This window comes from Geospiza fortis, unplaced genomic scaffold, assembly GCF_000277835.1.
Source record: "Geospiza fortis unplaced genomic scaffold, GeoFor_1.0 scaffold130, whole genome shotgun sequence".
Classification (NCBI taxonomy): Eukaryota; Metazoa; Chordata; class Aves; order Passeriformes; family Thraupidae; genus Geospiza; species Geospiza fortis.
The window spans coordinates 9,128,064-9,149,192 of NW_005054300.1; the positions used below are offsets into that span (position 1 = coordinate 9,128,064).

At 38.9% G+C, this 21,129-nt stretch overlaps 1 protein-coding gene across 2 annotated transcripts in view; it reads right to left on the reverse strand.

Moving 5' to 3' along the window:
- Nucleotides 1-272: 272 nt before the first annotated feature.
- STAMBPL1 (STAM binding protein like 1) overlaps nt 273-21,129 on the reverse strand; it is a 21,806-nt gene continuing 949 nt past the window's right edge. Inside the window, exons 1-11 of one of the 2 annotated variants that reach the window (XM_005416468.2) lie at nt 13,037-13,173; nt 10,580-10,740; nt 9,478-9,695; nt 8,081-8,156; nt 6,567-6,662; nt 5,588-5,942; nt 4,880-5,004; nt 3,865-4,002; nt 3,126-3,238; nt 1,511-1,610; nt 273-579 (exon numbers count right to left, since the gene is read on the reverse strand). In XM_005416468.2, the coding sequence (XP_005416525.1) occupies nt 523-579; nt 1,511-1,610; nt 3,126-3,238; nt 3,865-4,002; nt 4,880-5,004; nt 5,588-5,942; nt 6,567-6,662; nt 8,081-8,156; nt 9,478-9,695; nt 10,580-10,663 (1,362 nt within the window). In that variant the 5' untranslated portion in view covers nt 10,664-10,740; nt 13,037-13,173 and the 3' untranslated portion in view covers nt 273-522. Of the gene's footprint in view, nt 580-1,510; nt 1,611-3,125; nt 3,239-3,864; nt 4,003-4,879; nt 5,005-5,587; nt 5,943-6,566; nt 6,663-8,080; nt 8,157-9,477; nt 9,696-10,579; nt 10,741-13,036; nt 13,174-21,129 lie in introns of those variants that run through there. The other variant, XM_031062646.1, reaches the window with a different exon arrangement.

Here is a 21,129-nt window from a genome sequence, read left to right on the forward strand (position 1 = left end):
AGGGACTCTGATGCATCCCTGCTATCCCAAAATGGTGAGGATCAGCTCTCAGGTAAAGGATTTGGATATTTCTAAGTATCTTCTGTTTAATAGCTGAAACTTGGGCTATAGAAGCTGGACAGGAGAAAAAGATGAAAAAAAAATCACCTAAACTGATTGATTTGCCTCGACTACATATAAAAAGCTAACCACTGTTAAAAATACCTAATTCTCAGTAGGCAATTAATGCAAAAAAGTGACAAAAGAAAAATTACTTATTTCAACACAGTTACTGTAGTTTGAAGTTCATTTTATTGTTGTGTTTTATGGGTGAGATTTGTTTACAGATTCAGGGTTAATGCCACTGAACTCCATCTTGACAGAGCAACAAAATAACTCCAAAACAGGCTAGAGCAATAAATATCAAACCATTCAATCTAAAATGTATAAATATAAAAGTAATTTCTGAAAATGTAGGAAAAAACAGGAATCCATTTTTCTGTTTTGGCCTTTTGTAGAGTACATGGTTTTGGTTCATCCGTATCACCTCAGATCCAGCACGATTATCTTTATGTCTTTCCCAACCACATGGGTACATGGCTGCAGAAGAAGTCAACCCATTACTCTCAGAAATCTCAGTAAAATACCCATTAATACTTCATCCATGAACTATATGTGTAAAAGACCACTGAAAAGAACCTACATGGAACACAAAATCGTAACTTTTTTCAGAGCTGGACTACCTTCTCATTATCCCTGCACTCAATGATGAAAGAACAGAACAAAACAAAAAACTGACCTTTTCTTTTGAGGCCTAATGCTGACATTCAGAGAGCCTGACAATACAGTAATTTCCAATGTCTCTCAGCATGACTTCTCTGTATTGGATCATTTAATTTTACTCTACAGGAGAGGCCTCTGTATTTGAAGCAAACCCCATTGAAAAAACCAAACCCTTAATTATTCAAAGGTAAAGGCTCTTATCAGAAATGCCAGTATTAGCTGGAAGACAGTTCTGGCTGACTGTACTGCTCAGCGCCACACACACCATTATGCTGTTGAAACATCAAAAGATCCACCAGTTACAGAGAAATGCTCAGAGAAGCCAGGGCAAACTCTTGGCAATGAAGGAAATAGGGCTTAACCTACTTACAGCTGCATTTTTAAGCAGCTGGGATGTTTTGTTGGGGCACCAAAATTGGAGAGATGAATAGATTAATTGCTCAAAAACTGAAGACTCAAGAGTAACTCCCATTTGAAAATGTGGGTTTTGCTCCTTCTGAAAGAAGGTAAAAGTGGTGACTGATAGTAACCACCTCTGGTTAACCACCAGCTGAATGGCAGCTTATAACACTCATTAGCATGGTTGCTTAAGTAGTCTCCTGATGTCTACCTTGGTCAGTGAACTAAGGGTAATGAATTAGTAAAACAGGGGGAAAATTATTAAGAAATCTAATCTCAAGTTTCTGTTTGCAGCAGAACCACGGTCAAGAGTTTGAATAGTAAAAACTGTGTTGAATTATATACTTACATTAAATAACCTAGGGTCCTTTGTATGTGGATGGAATCCCTTCTTTCTACAAGCAGAAACTTCTAGCATGCCAGCATTAGTCAGTCTGAAGATGCCAGTGCTGAAAAGCAGAACATGAAACTCCTGTTACACTCTGCTCCCATAGTACATATCCAAGGTTTCACATACAAATTGCTTTGCTTAAAAGAAGGACAACAGGAAGGTGCTTGGTGACCTTCAATACACAGGAGCCCTGGCTGAGTTGGGTTTTTAAATGTATTTTAAATCAAGGGGAGTTGTATTGCTGTAAAGGCAGAGATGATGAGGGGAAGGGGACAAAAAGGATCCCAGTACTGGCGCTGTTCCTGTTGGGCACGTTAGGCCACTGAGGGATAAGGCTGGTTCACACAGGAACAGATGCAAACCAGAAACTTACGTTTCCTGGATTGCATTTCACCCAGGGCAACTTAAAAGATAACAGCCTTTAAATCAGCTGTGTAAATGACTAGGAGTGCATCCTCCCCACTCTTTTAGGTAATCACACAAAGCATTAGAAAATGCACTGCTGCAACACTTTAGACATTGAATAAAACATTACAGTGCCATCCTTCTGCAAAGAGAACCTATTACCTACAGGGCAGCACCTGACCATATAAATGTTACAGGTTAGAGTTGGTTACAGGGTATCAGCATCAACTGTGAGAGAGGCTTTAAGAGCAGAAATTTGGAAAGGTATGTAGGCATGCTCAGGGTTAGAAATGCTGGTGCTTGTGCCCTTGGCTCTCAGTCTGTGTTCACAGCTCTGCTCCCTGAAGGGCCCATTTAGGAAGTCAGGCAACCAGGACAGGATTCACATCTACTGAGGCAAAAGGCCAGAAGCAAAGGCTGAAGAAATGCACACTCTAAAGAATGGAGTTAGCCCTGGCAACCTGAAATGCCAGGCACACCAAAGGAGAATCACAAATTTGTTGAGGTTGGAAGGAACTTCTGAAGACTGTCTGGTCCAGTCCCCCTGCTCTGGCAGAATCACCTTGAGCAGGTTGCCAGGGCCATGTCCAGTCATGTTTTGCTTATCTCCAAGGATGCAGACTTCATGACATCTCTGGGAAACCTGTTCCATTACAAGCCTTCACATTAATATTTGCATTATTCTAGTTTTTTCCAGATACATAGTTTGTAATTTATGAAATACAAAAATAGATCCTTATTATTAAAAAAGTGACTTTTGCCCTTCTGCTTTGCAAACCGCAATTTTCATATCATTCTAGAGAAATAAGCCTAACCTCCCTCCACACTCTTAAGCAGACAGGATGAAGGCAGATCTGTGGTAGGGCATTGGCAATGAGTACTCCAGAAGAATAGCTCCTGTAATTATTACTTTGTTGAGCAGAATATAAAATAAAAAAATAAAAAAAAAAAAATTTAACACCTGCATTGGTGGAGGGAGGAATAGAGAAACAATACTGTGCGCAGAGACTGACTGAAATGCAAGTCTAGGCTACTTATAGAAAACAAAGTCACAACACAATGTTCGTGCCCTTCATCTGACTTGACATGTACCCTTTGCATTTGATCAGATTTTATGACAAGAAGCATGGAAAAATACAAAAATATTACTTAAAAAATTCAAACTTACTCATTATGCTTTGGTGAACAAACAATTGCAATGGCCTCTGGCAACATTAGCTGATAAGAACAATGAGTATGGAGATCAACACTGGATAAGAATGCAGTTTGTGTTGGATGTGTCTACAAAAAAGAAAGGGAAAACTCAACATAATGAAGTATTTCTTACAGGTCAAGGTCAACATACATTTAAGAAGGAAAAATAATTTGTTATGAGTGAAAGCATCAGTACTTCCCCAGGCTAGTTTCTGAAGTTCTTCTTAGCCCAGGGTCTATATTGTTCTACACTGTTCAACCTGGAGAAAAGAAGGCTTTTCAGGATGAGTTTCATGGAGGCATGTTCACAATCAGATATACAAGCAATTTTCTGATCATGGGGAGGAAAAAGTGGAATGAAGAAGCACAAGACAAACGGAAATGACTTAATTGTCCAACAACCCTAAGAGAAAAATTAATATTAAGTTTAAACAACACAGTAGTCCCCTCCCTGACTTTTGAATATGGCATTAGAAAGTAACAAAATACCTCTAAATCAACATAAAAAGAAGTTGCACCAGCAAAAGTAGGCCCATTGTGTCAACAGGATGCCTCAATTGCATTAAGGAGTTCTCTGTGGAGAACATGAGTGCTTATTTACATCACTACAATTTGAAGTCAGTAAGCAAATTTGTATTACTCCAGTTGTTTCTTTCTTTTTTTTTAGTATGTAGAGCCAATATAAAAAAACAGAGTCTATGAGTCTTACATACATGGATCCAACCCAAAGTGAGGAGATCATACTGATCCTGAATACCAAATAATTCTTCCACGTTCTCCATGTCACAGTAGTCTGGTCCTGCAGTTTGCTTTGGCACTATTACATGTGTAATAGTAAATTCATTATGAGTCTGCAAAACAAACATTGACTTAGGGTGGAACAGATTGCCTAAGGAATAAATGCTGAATCAAAATCTGAAAGATGCCAGCTAACAAAACAGTACAGCTTCACTGATTCCAGCTCCACTGATTCCAGTGCAGCTCTACCAACATACTGTACCTAAAAATATGCCTTAGCATTTCATCATGAAAGCATACAGGGCAGTATTAGTCACAACACAAGACTGTTGCATTGAACTGTTGTCAGTGATCAGTGTGAAAAGACTGTCCTTTAAAATAATTAAAAACACATAAAAGAGCTTTGAGAAAACCATCATGATTTTCAGTGAAACAAGACTAATACTGCTGTTCTTTCCTTTCATGCAGTTCAAATACACTTGGGATTCTCTAAAATTCTTCATGCCAGCATCAGCCATGCCATCTTTCCCTGCTCTCAAAGGACATGAAGTAATCTAGCCCAAAGGAAAAAAAAAAAAACAGCCTGAAAATGAAATGTTCTACAGCTTGATGGGGGGATTTCTGTTTTGTTGTGCCATTATTCATTTGATGACTCCAGTGGATTCTGGCAGTCTTTATATTTCATTGTCCCGTAACTAAACCTCTCTTACCTTAGATGAATGCCAGAGAAAGTACTCGAAAATGCCTGTATTGTACAGCATGCTGAAAAACTTGCTAGGCTTGACAACAATAGCAGCATACTTTGAGCAGAAGTTTCCCCAGTAAAGCAAGCCCACAGTGCTGAAATAACCACTCAGGTTATAATATGAAGTTCATTACATGGAAGGCTAACCATTTATAGCTGCTTTTGCTCTGAAATCAAAACATCACAGGATATTACAGAACTACCAAGTATGTCTTCCCCATACAAATATGAGGGTTAAACTGTACCAGTTTTCCACAGAGAATTCCACATGTCTCTATTCCTCTTACTGTATTTGCCTCTGCCAGCAGCAGAAATTTGTGACAGAGATCCCTGGGCAAAATGACACCTCTGAGTGCTTCGGCCAATTGAGCTAACCAAGAATAGAAAAAAAAAGAGAAAAAAAGAGAGAAAGAGAGATAAAAAGGCATTTACAGCTAACAGCTAACGCAATGAAGACCCCTAAAATAAGGAAATATACACAGTATATTATACTATATTACTACAAGTGGAAGAATTATACTTACCACATCATAGACTTTTAATGAGAATAAATCTACAGGACAAGCACTTCATCTAAACTGAAGTCACCAACCCACAAGATACACTCACTAGCCTGTCCCTTAGGTGACAGTCAGCTGGGACCATCTCCCAGACCAAGGCTTTCCAGGGGGAACCACTGCAGGTTCTGTTTCTGTTCCTTTGAAGCCCATGGCAAGATTCAGACTTCATTTCATAGGAACACTAAATCTCAATCTCTGTATCCATCCATTGGTACTCAACTGGAAAATGTGAAACTGTGCAACTCTCCCTCTTAAAATGAAGAAACTATAAGGAGCTGCTGTGTTTGCACAAACCTGTTCATGGTTATTTCAGTATGGGCATCCTCACAGTGAATAAAGACATATGCAGGTAGACAAAATAAAATAGGGGATAAAAGAAATGTGTGCACTTACTCTGAACAGCACTTAGAGTAGCTGCTGGCTTTAAGACCCGTTCCACGGGCGGTGAATGTCCAGCACAGCCAGAGGTGCCGCGCCTCTCCTTCTTCTCCAGCAGTGCTGCAGATAAAGAGCTGTTCTCTGGTACAGAAACACAAGACAGCATACTTCCATCTATCTGTTCAGACATAACCACACTCTCTTTGATTTTCTGATCTCGAGCTAGCTCTTGCTTCTTAAGTTGATCCTCAAAGAACTGAAACTGTTCTGATTCGAGCTGCTGCTGCCGCATGTGTGCGATTCGTTTCTTCTCTGCCTCTATTAGCTTTTGGTGCTCCAGTTTCTTCAGAAATTCAGCTTTACATTTGTTCTGAAACATACACAGCGTAGTGACATTCTCAGAACACCAAAAATGCTAGGAAAAATGGAAGGAAAGGAGCAATCTAACAGTTCAATAAAACCATAAAATCCTGTCATTAGAAAGGAACTCTTTTGGAACCTCGTTACTGAACTGGAAAATACAACTATATCCCCAAAGGTAGGATGGAAAACATAGCATTGATGGATGGAACAAAAAAGATGTTTCTCAGATGCTTTTTCCAAGTCAAGTTTTTAAGCTATAGATTCTGTTTTCAGTGGCTTCAATCTTAATTCAAAGTAGAGCACATTTGGAGCCAAGGAATCTTTTCCACTTATTGACATGAGTATCAACTTCATTCTCTTTATAAGGCAGAATCATAGTATACCAAAAACCTAATTGGATCTTTGTAGACACTTATTAAGTAAATATAGCAGCACATGTATTTCCTAGCACACATTTGCATTACTTATTTTTAAATTATCAGCTGATTCTCAAGAAGAAATGAAAAGTCATTCCTAAGCAGCTCAGGAAATTATTTGGTTGTTGTAAAACTGGCATTTTGCTGCTTAATTTTCAAGTTTTATATGACAGAAAAATATTCATGTCAACATTTAATAATCATATAAAACTTACTTTGTGTTGCATGTATTCTTGATACTCTAAGTTATATTTTTTTAAAAGATCTCTTTTCAGTTCGTCTGTCCGTGGGAATGCAACCTCCTTCAATTTCTTTGAGGTGGGATGGGGAAAAAGATAAATAAGTTTACTTTTCACTTTTTAAAAGAGCCACCTGGAAAACAAACTCAGCTGTAACACAGATTTTTAAAAAATACAAACCAGAAAATAACCTGCTCTCCTCAAAGGAAAAAAAAAGCAAAAGAGAAAACACAAACTATATCATCAATCTATGAAACTTCTATAGTACATTGCTTTCAATAAATATATTGATTTACATTAGTGAAACATGTGACATGGCTGCTTCTTGTCTCAAGGAAAGATTAGTCTTTTAGTAGGAGTCTGTTATCTCAGTCTTGTTTAATAGGTGTCTCATGGCTAATGTTTTTGCTGTAGGCGTAATTCTTAAAAAAATGCTAAGACCAACTTAGAGCGTTTCAGGTAGGATCATTGCATTTTTCTCTGGAACTTCCCAGTCACAAATATGTCTGAATATGCCCATTTCCAAGTGGTAAAAAACAAGGTTTTTTTAAGAGATAGTTATACCTATAGCTTTCTGTCACAGACCTGGCAAAACAACATTTCTTATAAAACAGAACCAATACCCAATGCTTTCTACTCATGTGAAGGCTACTACAAAATAATTCAGAGGCTGTAGGCAAGGGAGGAAAAGTGACCATGTGCTTAATGCTGCTGAGTGCCACGGGAGAAAGCAATGTTAGATGCCCTTTCTCAGTAGGGATGTTCTGCTAGAGGACCAGAGTCAGAACGTGGGCATGGATTTGGTTTTGCATAAAACATTCAGTTTAACAGTAGAGAAAGCAAGCAAATATGGGGGCATAGAGCAAGAGACACTCATGGTCCTACCAGAAATTCTCACTGAGCAGTTCCAGCTGTTTTAAGTTCAATATAAGGCTATACTTAAAATTTATTAAGAATTTATTTTGTAGGGGGGAAAAAAACAAAAGTAAAACTATTTTGCATGGAAGTGGAGGGGAAAAATCTGGTAAAAACTAAGTAAATACATATTTGGTAATAAAGAAAGAGAAAATATACTTTACTTATTTAGCAGAGTAAGCAAATACTGCAGAGGCATCAGTAATGCCACACATTTCTCCTTCTGTTTGCAATAGCCAGTTTGGACCATTTATCCATTCACATAACTGGGACCAGAATCAAACTAAGTACTGTTAACATATGCATTTTTAATAGGCAAACTTTCAGAAATAGATGTACCTGGGCTCCCAACAACTTACCAACTTATTCAGACCATTCTCATTCACGTTTTAGATCAATAATTTAATTTCCAAAATAAAACATGTATGAGCAGTGGAGAAAAGTATCAGAAATTGAAGCTGTGATGGCTGCTATGGGTGCTCTGGGGAAAAAGAAGCTATGGCCTATATGGGCTGGGAAAAATGAAGAGGTTCTGAGTAAAACATTTCATAAAGACCAGGAAACCATAACTGTACCTTAATAATATCTTGTTTTTCTGGTACTGCACATTGGTGATAGTCTCGGTGACTGGGCAATTTTTCTACAAACAACCTAGAAAATTAAACATGCATGTGTTTAGTCAGAAGAATATCCATAATAGCTCTCATGTTGGCAGAAAAATCAGTTTCACATAACTGTTAAACACTGAATTCCAGATGACTTGGACCAGGGTTCTACACTCATGTTTAAATTAACACATTATGGTATGGACCTGTATGGGACACACAGAATAAGGACAGGAGATTATTTTCTACATGTGATATATTTTGGTTTCCATTAGTACTGGGTTAAGTTAAAAAAAAACAAAACCACCCTCCACTCTAGTCAGCACTAGTAAATCCTATTTCTACTCTCTTTATCTGTTCTTAGCCAAAATGCTGACTCTCCAATGGAAGACATTGCCACTAAAGCAGGTATTTTTACCAGACCAAGCTGCACAGATAAATTATAGCAACACTCAGCTGCAAAGAGCTTGTAATGCAGAGCTGCTATCATTCTTTCAGCAATTTGCACAATATTCACCTCCAGACCCTCTTTTTATAGAGATAGATGCATTTGAAAACAGGTGGGCTAACAAAGGTTTGGTCTAGTTTTCAGAGTATGAGGAAAATAAGCAGGGAGGAAGGATGTTTCCTTTACAAAAATTTTAAAATATGCACAGTAAAAAACCCCAAACCTTTCCAAAGTAATAAAACAAACCAATCAATCCTACAGCAAAACTAGCTAGGTTAAAAGTTTAAATCTGCCAGTGATATATTTTTCAGCTGTCTATTTTGAGAGTTGTAATGAAAGCTGGCCAGATTTGTTCTTTTGTGGTAAGGAGAATAATCATGAACATACATTGTAGATTTTGCATTTATTCCTGTAAGAAACAATAAATTATACTTAATCCTTTTGGGGGAAAAAAAGTAAAATGAAAGCAAGAAAACACTTTTCTCATGCTTTTTTAATTATTGTGCAATACTACCATCCTTAAGATCAGCAGATGCTCATAAAACATAACTACTAAAACTTAGAAATCTTATTTAAACATTGCTTTTAAAGTAAAAAATTGTATTTAACCAACATGCTGACATAAACAGAATAATCTGGGGGCAGCAGTGCTCAAGGTATGGCCTGGCAGAGTAAACTCAAACCTCTGTTAGGTTAATTCACGCCTGGCAGTTCACACATGGATAGGACAACCACATGAAAAGGTGGCAGGGAGTTTCAACAAAGCCCACGCTCAGTGCAAAATATCTCAGAGAACAGAGCTGTTCTGCAAGATCACATTAAACAAATTTCTCCTTATCTAAAGGGGTTCTCAGGGCAGCTCTCCATTTCCGTTCACTCAGAATTACAAGCTGTAATGGCTGATAATCTGCTTTCTTACGTGATGAACTTGTTGTAGAAGACGAAGGCGTTCTCCAGGTTGCCCTCCTCCATGTAGACGGCGGCCATGCGCTCCATCTCCACCCCTGAGCGGAAGTACCGCCGCGGGGTGATGTCCTCGTTGATGCTGATGTTGCTGCCCAGCTTGCTCAGGGCACGCACTCTCTCCTCCGGGCTCACTGAGATGTCTGTGTGGTCAGGAATAGCCACCAGCTTTCTCTGAAAATGAACAGCCTCGTTAGCTAAGAGTATATTCCGTTTCACTTTCAGTAAGTGGTCTCAGTCAAGAAGCTCAAGGGATATATTCAGCTAGTTTTTTTCTGAAAGTAGGCATTGGTTTCTCCACCTCTAGCCACAGTTGAAACATTACAACATATTTCCCAATTGCAAGTAAATTGTGATCAAAAAGAAAAGTGATTTTATTCCCTCCAAAAACAACAACAACAAAAAAGGATAAAATTAGGAAAATACCTCTGGAAAAAAAAATTAAGTAAATTGCTGTAGAAATTACCAAAGGCAGTATAAAGCGTGTCCTCTTTAAAAGCCCCCACACATGAATTCTACAAGGTTCTGTCTTAAGTTACTGAAATAATTTGATGGATGTCCTGAACACTCAGACTCCTATTACATGATGTATAGCATTTGACTGCTAGAAATAGTTCAGGAAACAAAGAGCAATAGGTTCTTCTGGTGAGTCAACAGTTCACTTCAAATATTCATTTCCAGTTTTAAAGGAGGCAGTTAAAGACTAAGAAGTTCAAACTAATTACTGAAGAAGAACCATAGCTGCTTATTATGGTCATTTCCTTCCTGGTAATTAATAAATAAATAAATGGCTACTGTAAGTTGTTTCCCTTTTACTTTGATAAATTTTTTTACTCTTTCTATTCAAAAAGCTCATTTCAACTTCTTAAAACTCTGGTTGCTGACACCCCATAAATCACACATACAGGAATATAATAAATTCCCACAAAACTTTCAGGTAGCATGCAGGAAAAGACCCATGGAGCTGAGAGCCACCACTGCTAAATTGCTCTCTTGAAATTTTTCCTAATTGAAAGAAAAGCTGCTCAGCCACTGAAACATTTTTCTGTAATACATACCAATGAGCTGACAGTGAATGGTTGCTCCATGTTGTTGTCTGCCTGTAAACCAAGGAGATTGCTCTTTTCCTCCAAAGTCTCCATCTGACTGAAAGGCCAGTATCAATCCTGAGCTCAGTATTTGCCACCAGATGTGTCAGGGTTTAATAGCCCAAGAGAAACTGGAATATAGATACGCTGGTTGTGGTTGTGTGTTGGAAAAAATAAGTCATTCAGATTAGAAATATATTCAAATGTCAAGTAACTTTGCATGCCAGCACCCACTCATTACTTTCGTGGCACAGTACTTATACACTTAATAATAATTTAAAACTTACCAGGTGTCTAGAATTTAAATTGGGAATGCATAAGGGCTTACAGTGCAGTTGTGAACTAGTTGACCTGTACTAAGGTTATTTCAGCAGATTTGAACACAATAAATTATTTTTACAATTTTTATAGCAACTTAAAAACCCACTAACTTTCAAGTATTAAGTGAAAAACACAGAAGTTTGAGGACTTATAATCTGTGCTTCATTGAGCATATGTTTACAAACATATTTATAAAAAGTATGAATCTGGTATCCTTATTTTCTGCTAAGACTATGAGAAATAAAACTTTATACACAAATTTGTATCAGCATTATAAAGCAGAAAAAATACTTCAAACACCATGTGTTCCACCTGCACAGCTTGCTGGTTTCAACACTCAAAATACAATCAACTCTGATGAGCCAACTAATAAAAATTCCTCCTTGCACAGCTTTGAACAAGTAAAGAGAAAAAATGTAGATGTTGTGGTCATCAAAAAAACAACCCAAAAGGAAACTAAACCAAAACAAGGAAACCCTTCTCTGAGAGAGGAATGAAATACTCAAATTACACAGGAAATGTGAAAATTAAGTTTCTAATGTGTTTTTTCACTTGTGTGCTCAGTCTAAACAGATCTGATCCTGCATGTCGTAAGCTCTTCATAGGTTGCAATAAACATGCTTATGCTTTTGTAAAAGCATAGAGTGGGTTCAGCAAAGATACTTTCTCAGCACACCCCTCTCTAGAGAGAGGCCAGAGGACTCTGGGTTGAAGAAAACAGCCCGAATGTGTTTTTAGATGGCTGTATTTCTCAAGTTTTGATTTTTGTGTTTGTCTCTTCCTCTTTTTTCTTCCAAAAAGCAATACTATCTATTAGATCAGTCCTTAATTTTAACCATTAGTGCAATTCATTTTCAAGAAGTTTTGCTAATTAAGGTATTCAAACTGCTTGCATAATTTGTAACCAAAAAAATAAGCAAGGCTTATACGTCTGAGAAAACAGCCTTAGTTGTGGTTGCAGTGCTAATAAAAATAGTTCTCTAAACCATTTAATTTTATGGAGATGGAGCTCTGGTGTAAATGATCACCTTGGCAGGAGAGCCTATTCATTGCCTGTTCACAAACTGTAGAAAGGCCCCATGGGACAATGATAAGGAAATATTTCTGCTTTAGCCTACTCCAAGAAACTTTCTGCTTTAGGGCTTGTTCTACCTGAAACCCTTCTTCACTGAAGCACTGTAGATGTGGAAGGCTGTGAAAGGAGAGAGCTAAAAGCTTGGCCAGTGCACAGTTTGTGTCAGACTTCTGGCCCTGCAGCCCAGATTCTAAGCAGAAGTAAAACCTTCAATGAGAGACTCTGCATGCATATGCTTTGTGGAACTCAGGAACAAAAACCAAAAACCAACCCAACCAATGAAACAAAAAAGGACTTAAAAAGCATATATTTTACAGATATTTATCCATTCACTTATCCATCACTTGTGAATTTTAAATTTTATTTCCCCCAGAAGCATCTGGGACAGCTGAAATACTTGAATGGAAGAATGGATTTGGTCTAAAATATGCATCCAAGTATAACAAACTGCAAAATGTTCTAGTCACTCGTATATAAAAATCATTCAAAAGTAAAGGTGCAGAAATGTATTTCTCTCCAATTTCTTATTTCATTTAGCAGCTTCTGGCAGGAAAGCTTTTCTGTAGCAGTTTTTCATTCTGCTTTCAAGGCTTTCTCCCTTAACAGTCCTTCTGCGAAGCCTAGAGAGGAAATGAACATTAAGGACAATGCTCATGAGATGCTTGCCACTGAAGACATGGAATATGGATCAAATGCTTCTTTCAGCTGTTACCACTCCTTGGAGAGCTTTCAATCCAGCTGGTAGGCAAGTGCAAAAAAGTTATTGCAAGTGGCAAACACAGGAGCCACTAATTAGGGGTTTGGGTGTTTTTTTGGGTCCAGTACTCCCAAAGAGGTCTGTGTTAAAGAAGCCTATGGTATTCCCCCACCAAAATCTCTTTGGAAATGCCACAGGAAGACATCATGGAACCCTTTACTTGCAAATATTTCTCAACTTGACTGGCTCTAAGAATATTAAAGTTATAAACATAATTCAGTGAACTTTAAATCTAAAGAAGCATTAGTTATAATTATTTTTTAAAGTGTAATACCAGGTATTTTAAACAGGAGACATCTGGTAATAGCAGAAACTCACACTTCCTCAAAATTGTGTCAGAGCCTGGAAAGGATGAAGAAGCTCTGCAACAGACATAAGACACGTCACAGTGCAAGAGCTTAGCAGAAGAACGCCTGCAAATAAAAGAAGAAACTGTCTTTTTAAATTTAGTTTCAGGAACACACTAAAAATGAGACACTGTAAATAAAGAAGAAATACTAAGATGAATTTGTATCCCTTTTACAACAATGTCATATAAGATTCAAATACATTCACTATTAGAGGTGGCAGGGGTAACTTAAGAAAAAAGAACTCCTATAAAGATTGTGGGCTGACTTATGACTGCACTCCAATAAATTATCCTTAACATGTGGACGCACTGGCAGAATTATGAATGATTAAAATGCAGAGAGTTAAGCTTTACTGAAAACACCACCAGAGGCATGTGTGCCAGGTGCCTGGAATGCCTCTGTGCATAATGCTCCTCATGCACAGCTCCACAGTCACCTTCAGCTGCTCCAAGGGCACGGCACTGCCAGGGGCTCCCCTCACCCTCACCATCCTTCTTTGTGCTCTCACTTTGCTGCCTCCACTGACTTCAAGGCAAGTTGTAGCTGATCCAAATTAAAATTAAATGGACTTTTACTTCCTTTTCCAAATCAAAATGCAAAGGAGCAGGCAGAACCATGAAGCCAGCAAAGCAGAGAGGTTTGTCACTTTCTGAGGCAGTGCTGTCCTAGATTGATATGAGCTGCCTTTGAAAGGGCACCCTAAGAGTTTGTATAGTTCCTACAAAAATTGCCCAGTTCTGGCAAGTGACTCTGTTTTCCAGAAATATATTTCACTTTACAAGAGTAAAGATAAATTCAAACACCAAATCTCTCTGTATAGCTGAAACTAATTATAATCAAACATACAAAATCCTTATGCTAATACAGTGAACTACACTCCAACCTCAACCATAGGGGATAAATACCAATGCTAGCCTGGAGCTGTCTTAGTCTATTATACTCTAAAGTGCTCAAAACTCCAAGAGTGAAGATGCATTTTTCTACTTCACTATTTCAGGCATTCCAGTTAACTTAGATGGAGTTAGGTAATGTTTGTTTGAGGAGAAATACCAGGACATTTAGCATTCAAATTAAGCTTTTTTTTCTAATTATGAGTTTTCTGATAGTCATTACCAGATAATAATAATAATAATAATCTAACATCTATTCAATGGTTAAGAAACTTTTCTTGATTTCATTGGGAATAGCACTTCTCATAAAATCCCATTTCCTCCTCAAAGAGCATTTGTTTTCCCATATGTCCCATCTTACTATTGTATGTATTATTCCTTGACAAATCCAGGTTTATTAAATCAAAGCCATTCAGCCACAAGAAAACAGAGCAAACTGAGAAAACCAGCATTTTAAATGGCATTGAAAGTGATTCCTTCTGTTCAGGCTAACAAGCATGGTACCAAATAGCAGGGAAATGAAAAGCAGAGAGATCAATTTTAAGTGAAAGTACATGCCAAGAGTAGTACATGAAGACAGAATAAGCATATCCAGTACCTTAGGAGCAGGCTCATGAGACAGAGGTGGTGTGAGAAGGCCTGGGAAACGCATGCACAAACCCTTCTGAGAGCAGCAATATCCCAATTCACCGCAAATTCTCAACGCCCTCACAGTTTGCTGCACGCTGGCACGTCAGGCATTGCCAGGCTGGCTGGAGGTGGCCAAGAGAGGCACCCTGGCTGTGCTCAGAGCCCGACAGGCCCATGCCCTGCTGGCTTTCCCTGTGACACACGTGCGGGGTGGCAGTGAGAGGTGACACACACGGCTGCACAGCTGCGGTGCTGCAGGAGCTGCATGGCTGGTGTTTGCAATGCCTGCAGCACAGCAGCCAGGGCACAGCCTGGCACAAGGAGTGTGTCTACATGCCTTGCTGGGACAGACCCTGAAATGTCCTTCCCTGAAAGAGCCTGGCTCTGGGAGGTGACTGCCCCAGCCAAGCCAGGGACACCAAGCAGGACCATGCTCTGCCCAAGGAAGGATGCCCACAGGGACTGTGGCACCCCAGTGGGAGCTGTGCTGCTCCAGCTCTTCAGAGAGGACGCAAAGAGAAGCTCAGGGCATCAAGACTTCCCAGAAACTGACTGCAGAGTGCTAGCATTGAATTTCAGCTCCTTGGGGGCATCTGGAGGCTGCTTTCCCCTCTTCAGTTCTTCAGAAGAGGTTGAACGATCAATGCTGCTCATTCTTGAGAGGTTCCGAGAAATGCTAAATGAGCTTTTGGATTTTTAAACGAGTAACCGAGTAACTTCCATAAATATTATTAAAATCTATATAATTTTCCCTTTGTAACATTAGTTACTTTGAAACATTTGAAACTTGAAACTTTGAAAGAGTTTCCTCTTTGTAACACATTTTAAAATTTCAAGGCAATTAATCATAACAAGGACTGCACTGCTGCCAGCAACATTTATCAATATTTTGATTATTTATCTTCCAAAAAAATCTTTATTAAAGAGATCACTGGCAAAGTTTTCCAAAACACTTTCTTCATTCAAAGATTATGTTAAAAATAATCCATGCAATGATTTATTCTCTGAATATTTTTAATGGTAGATTATTCCAGAAATACTCATCCTTTTGTTTGATATTTTTGTGGAATGTAAAGCCTAGATGAGGTTCCCACCAAAATCATTCACTTCACTCCATTGGGATCAGGATTCTTAGAGTATATCTAGAAATATTTGCTAATATAGAAGCTAAAATGTAGTATAGCTCTACTTTTTGAACTACTCTGGAGAGAACTGTTTTGCAGCCATCCCATGGCAAGGAAAAGCTTACTTTAATATTGCCATGAGAAGTTAACACAATCATACTTCATGTTACTATACTAGGAAGTGTGATGATAACAGAATCCTAGAATAAAGATGCATGTCAAACCATAAGGAGGTCAGTCCTCGTTAAAATAGCCAAATTAGCAAGTGCAAATAACACCTTTCAATTACCCATAAGGGAACGAAGTTGTCTCAGCAAACTTTAAATAGGTCACACCAGTGATTGCCAGATGAAGGTAAAGGACCATTTCATGCCAGTAAGTCACCCATGAAGCAGATACTTAATATTCTGTACTTAGAAGTGGATACTCAAGTGAATTTGGTGAAAAACAGGTTAGAAATACAGGCACCTATCTCATTCAGCTCTTTTTGAAATTCCAGGCCATGTATTGGCACAGCACATGATTATTTATATACACACACTTAGGTTTGATATATAAATATGCTAAATCCCAGCCTAAATAGCAAACTGCCTTCTGCTGGTTCTCTCCAAAAAGAAACAGCATATTCATCTGTCAACATGCTTTTTGTAACAAGCACTCATCATCACAGCAAGCGATTCAGCTGGTGTAGTAAGCAGTCTCTTCTGGAAAAAAACCCCAACAAAGCACTGAATGTCATGGCAAGACGATTCTCTTGTGCAGAGGAAATACCCAATCCACCAAACTCAACAGAATGGCCTTTCAATGAAGGAATCACTGCAAGGAGCCAGTTCCTGAAAGCCCTGTGCCTTTCAATGGAGAAGTTGCTCTTTACAGCTATTAATAAGCTCAGCTCTAGAAAAGCCCATCTCAGCAACAGCTCATAGGTTGACAGTGCTCCTTAGCTCCACAGCTCCACTTAAACAGCAGTTCCAAGACCACCTCCCAAGCTCCACTAACTGCCAGGAGCAGCTGCTGAGCTATACAAACATCTCTCCTAGAAGTGGGTCAAGAACATTTCCTCTTTCTCACTGGTGAAGGACTGGTGCCTCCCATGCCCCAGCACAGTGCCCAGAAGCCTCTGTGTCAGTGGAGGATTGACAGTAGCACCTTCACCTGCTTGGGCACTGAGAGGGAGAAATCACAGGCAGGGAAGATCCTCCATGCACAGGTCTGCCAAACCCAACCCTTGCTCATATGCTTAGGCCACTCAGTGCTGTACCTTGCATGACAAAACTGAAATTTATTTTCATCTGAAAAAAGAATGGGTGACACAAGGGTCTGTTTTCCCACTTCAAAATGAAGTTTGAATTAATTGTCTGAAGACTGTTATAGTTCTGCAAATATTTGGACTACTGCAATTAGTCAGTGTAGTTTCTAGAATATCATTGACTACTTTGTTTTCTAACGACAGCATTCCTCTTGGCACAGATACAAACATTGCTGCATCAAGAAGCTACATTAATAAAATTAGATTGCTACTGAGTCTGCTCAGACTCTGATAAACCACTACAATATGCAGAAAATGTCCAACATTTCACATGCAAGAACCTTACTTCTGCTCCCTACAGAGTATGTGAGTGCAGAGCCTACAGGCTTCGCTCTTCTACTGCCTCAAAGCACACAGGAGACCTCTGGCAACTATTTTCTCATTCATTTTTATGCAGGCTGTTTTGAAATCAACAATTAGTATGGTTGTGCTACTACAACAGAATCCTTTACATTTGAGCTGTACACATAGATGGCAGCTTGCTTCCAGATTTATTAACAAGCTCTGTCTATAATGACATTAGTGACTTTTAGGAGAATGTCCTCAAAAATGGACTGGAAATATTAAACATTCAAACATTCATTTGTGAACTGACAGCTCTTGCTCTTGTGGATTCTTGTATTAAAACGAAACACAATCCCTTCTCCCCCCTCCTTTCTTTAGTGACACCATGCAGTTTTAGCAAAAAAGCATTTTTAACATAATGGAAAAATATCAACCATGGTAGAATGTCTTGGATTACAAGCAAAATCTTTCTTAGGCAGTCAGTGAAATATTACTTATGCTACACAGAACAGCATCTTTCCAGTGACCCACTAAAAGGATGTTCTAGACATGGTGTAGAAAAACAGTGCTATTTCCTTCCTTTGGGAAATCCACTACAATCCCCCAAGAAAACTGCACCAGGGCACAGTAACCCAGAAGAGGACAGAAGTACAAGAAAGAGCTGGTTTTATACAATTTGTTCTTTGATGATTCAACTGAAATTCTGAAAAAAGGAGATACTTGACATCCATTACATCACTGATAAAACTAACTTCTACCACAAAGACAAGAAGCTGTGTTGCTAAGGGAAACAAATGAGAGGTTAAAATCAGCACAGAGGCCTGCAACTCCATACACTTCCAAGAATCAAAGAAAGCAGGATTCCTTGCAAAGCCTTAGGTTTCACACATTTTTTTTCTATCTGTACCACTATTTCTCTCAGGGACAAGGTCCCAGTAGGCTAGAGGGGTTAAGAACCTTCTTGTTCTTCCGTATGAAATGCAATGATTTTTTTTTTTTTTGCAAAATATATCCTACCTAAATTTCGAACACTTTCAGACTCCATAGCATCTAACAAGGGCACTTGTTGATTGAGTGAGTAACTGGTTGCAGCAATCAATTTCTGTTTCTATCAGATGACAAATTCTTATGCTGTCTTACTTTCTGTAGCTCAAAATATAGGGGACAAAACAAAAGTGAGCCAAATTTATTTGACATTTCTGACATACAAATTCACAGTTTATTTGAAGCCTATTAAAGTGCCTATAAAGAACGAAGCTTGGTTTTTTGGCCTCATATCTAGAAAAAAATAATTTGAGGCATTAGTTCAAAGGATTCTGACTGTTTTGTACACAAACAGCTAAGTAAGGAAAGGTAAGAAATGGACAGTGAGATTACCTACAGGTAAGTGTGTGGAAGATTACCTACAGGAAGTGTGATCATTTAGCATGAACAACTACCATTTTATCTGGCATGATTCTGTTGTACACAGTTGATTTCATAAGGAAATCTTTGACCTTCTCCCCCGTTCTAGATGATTCAGGATGTAACATGCTATGAGCAAAAAACAACCCAGGAAAAACAAGAGGAATGCCTGGTTCTACGAGAAGAACTCTGTGAGCTTTAGACTGCTTGTTCTACTTGGCTAGTTACAATATTTCATTTCTCTTACTTAAGTTTCTAAGATTGACAGTGTTAAGCACATGTTTTATAGCAGCACTGGCTGTAACACAGTCAGCTCACAGGGCTCCTTGACAGTCAGCTGAATGATCCAGAATATCAAAGCTGAGCATGATGATTTCTGGTTAACATTTTGTACCCCTGCAGGACAACAGCTTCATCCCAGTGAACCACAGTGTACCTTTGAGCCTTTCAAATTATCTGCTTTTCCCCTCAGGATGAGCCCATTGATCTTTGCAGCCTATACAAGCTCCTTTTTATACCAACATCCAGCATTAGATGTCCCTGAAGGCTTTTTGACAGCAGTGCAGAGATGCTAACGGGTCAGAGATGCTAAAAGATGCTCCTACGCTGACCGTGTGGAGAGCCCACAGCTTCCATAACGCAATTCCATGTGCGGTGAGCTGAATGTGACTCATCCAGAGCTGCCAGTAGGAAGTGGTAGGCAGAGGGTTGTGTCTGAGGAGCTGCCTGACTCACAGCACTTCTGAGAGGCATCAGCACCTGGGCAAGATTGACAAGGCTGGGTTTTTATAATAGGAATTTCTTTGCAACAACAGCACTAAGCCACTGCACAAGGATTGTTCAGGAACTGCACAAGCAAGATAATTTTCTTTCATGGATTGATGCTTTCCATTATAAATAGAAGTATGAGCAGAAAATATGTTTACTTGCATGACAATCTAAATGTTCTAATTTTATTAAAATTGTATAGACAAAGGCTTCCTTTACACGGCAGCAAACTAATTTTCAAAAGATGAATTGGAAGTGTAACCTTTGGTGCAGAAATAAAATTTCAGGAGTCTGATAAAGCCAGAACAAAGCATTATTCATACATGTCCAGCAATCAGAGACCAAAAACTTAGTTTTATACAGTATTTGTTCAGTGCCTTCATGGACAAGTCACCTTGCCATTCCCTCAGCAGCTGAGGAATTTACAACATCCCTCACCTTGAGCTATACTGTTCCTGATCCTGGTGATTAACTTCCAGGAAAAGCCTTAAGGCCTAACCTTCAGCAGGTTTAATGCACATAAAGAAAACCACACAAGAAATGCCTTCACAGCGTCTGCAGAGCAATATCAAGTAATACAAATGACTGCAGGATTGATCAAAACAATTTTTAAACATAATGCTACAAAATACCCCCCTGCATTTACAGCCATTTAAAATACTGTACACACACACCCACACAAGGATCCCCAACTATGAAATTGGTACCTACAGAATTTGGGATGAACGCTTCCTGCATTCCTACAGTATCCTGTGATCTATGAAACTCCAGACTTGTAAACATTGGCCTTTGGTTTAGTTATCTAAACATTTAGCACTTAGACATGCAATATACCAGCTGCAATGCATTTAGTACCTGAGAAAACTCATCTGTTTCAGAGTAAATTGCCTGAGCAGCACCCACAACAACCAACCTGGGCTCCATTCTCCTGGGAATATCCAATGAAGTTCTGGGTCTATATCCTATTTTCTAAGACTTGGTTGTCTAAGGCAAGTCATCAATATATGCTAACTACAGTTTTGGATAGTAATCCACTTAAGCCTGCAATGAAGAGAAACATTACTTCTGTGCAGACAGAACTTTCTCAAAGCTGGTCTTCACCTGGGGAATGAATGTCCTGGGAAGTACAGTGTCTCCAAGATCTCAATCTCACTACTTCCCATTGTCAGTAGAAGGTGGGGGGTTTCCTGCCCATAACTTCTCAGAGCATTCAGAACCACGTGCATATTAAACACAAATAATTCCAGATCAAGAGGAATTCCCCCAGAAGAGACTTTTTGGCATCTTCCTGAAACCGGGCAGCATGTGCAAGAGTGAGATACATTCCTCAGTGCACTTCAGAAGGACACCTGAGATCCTACAGAGGTCAAAAGGAGGCAGGTACAAAACCAAGTACATGAAACAGAAAAAGTTCATCACAGAGTTACAGATGCTCAGCAACCACAATTTCTACTGGTTTAGATTCTTTCACTTTCTATTCCGATGACCACCTTTCACATATATACGGAAATAATTTAAAGCCAGAACATTGTTATCCGTTTGATTTGCCTCTGGCACACGGCACCATTCTGGACTCCCACCACACCACCACAGCTCTTTGCGTAGCC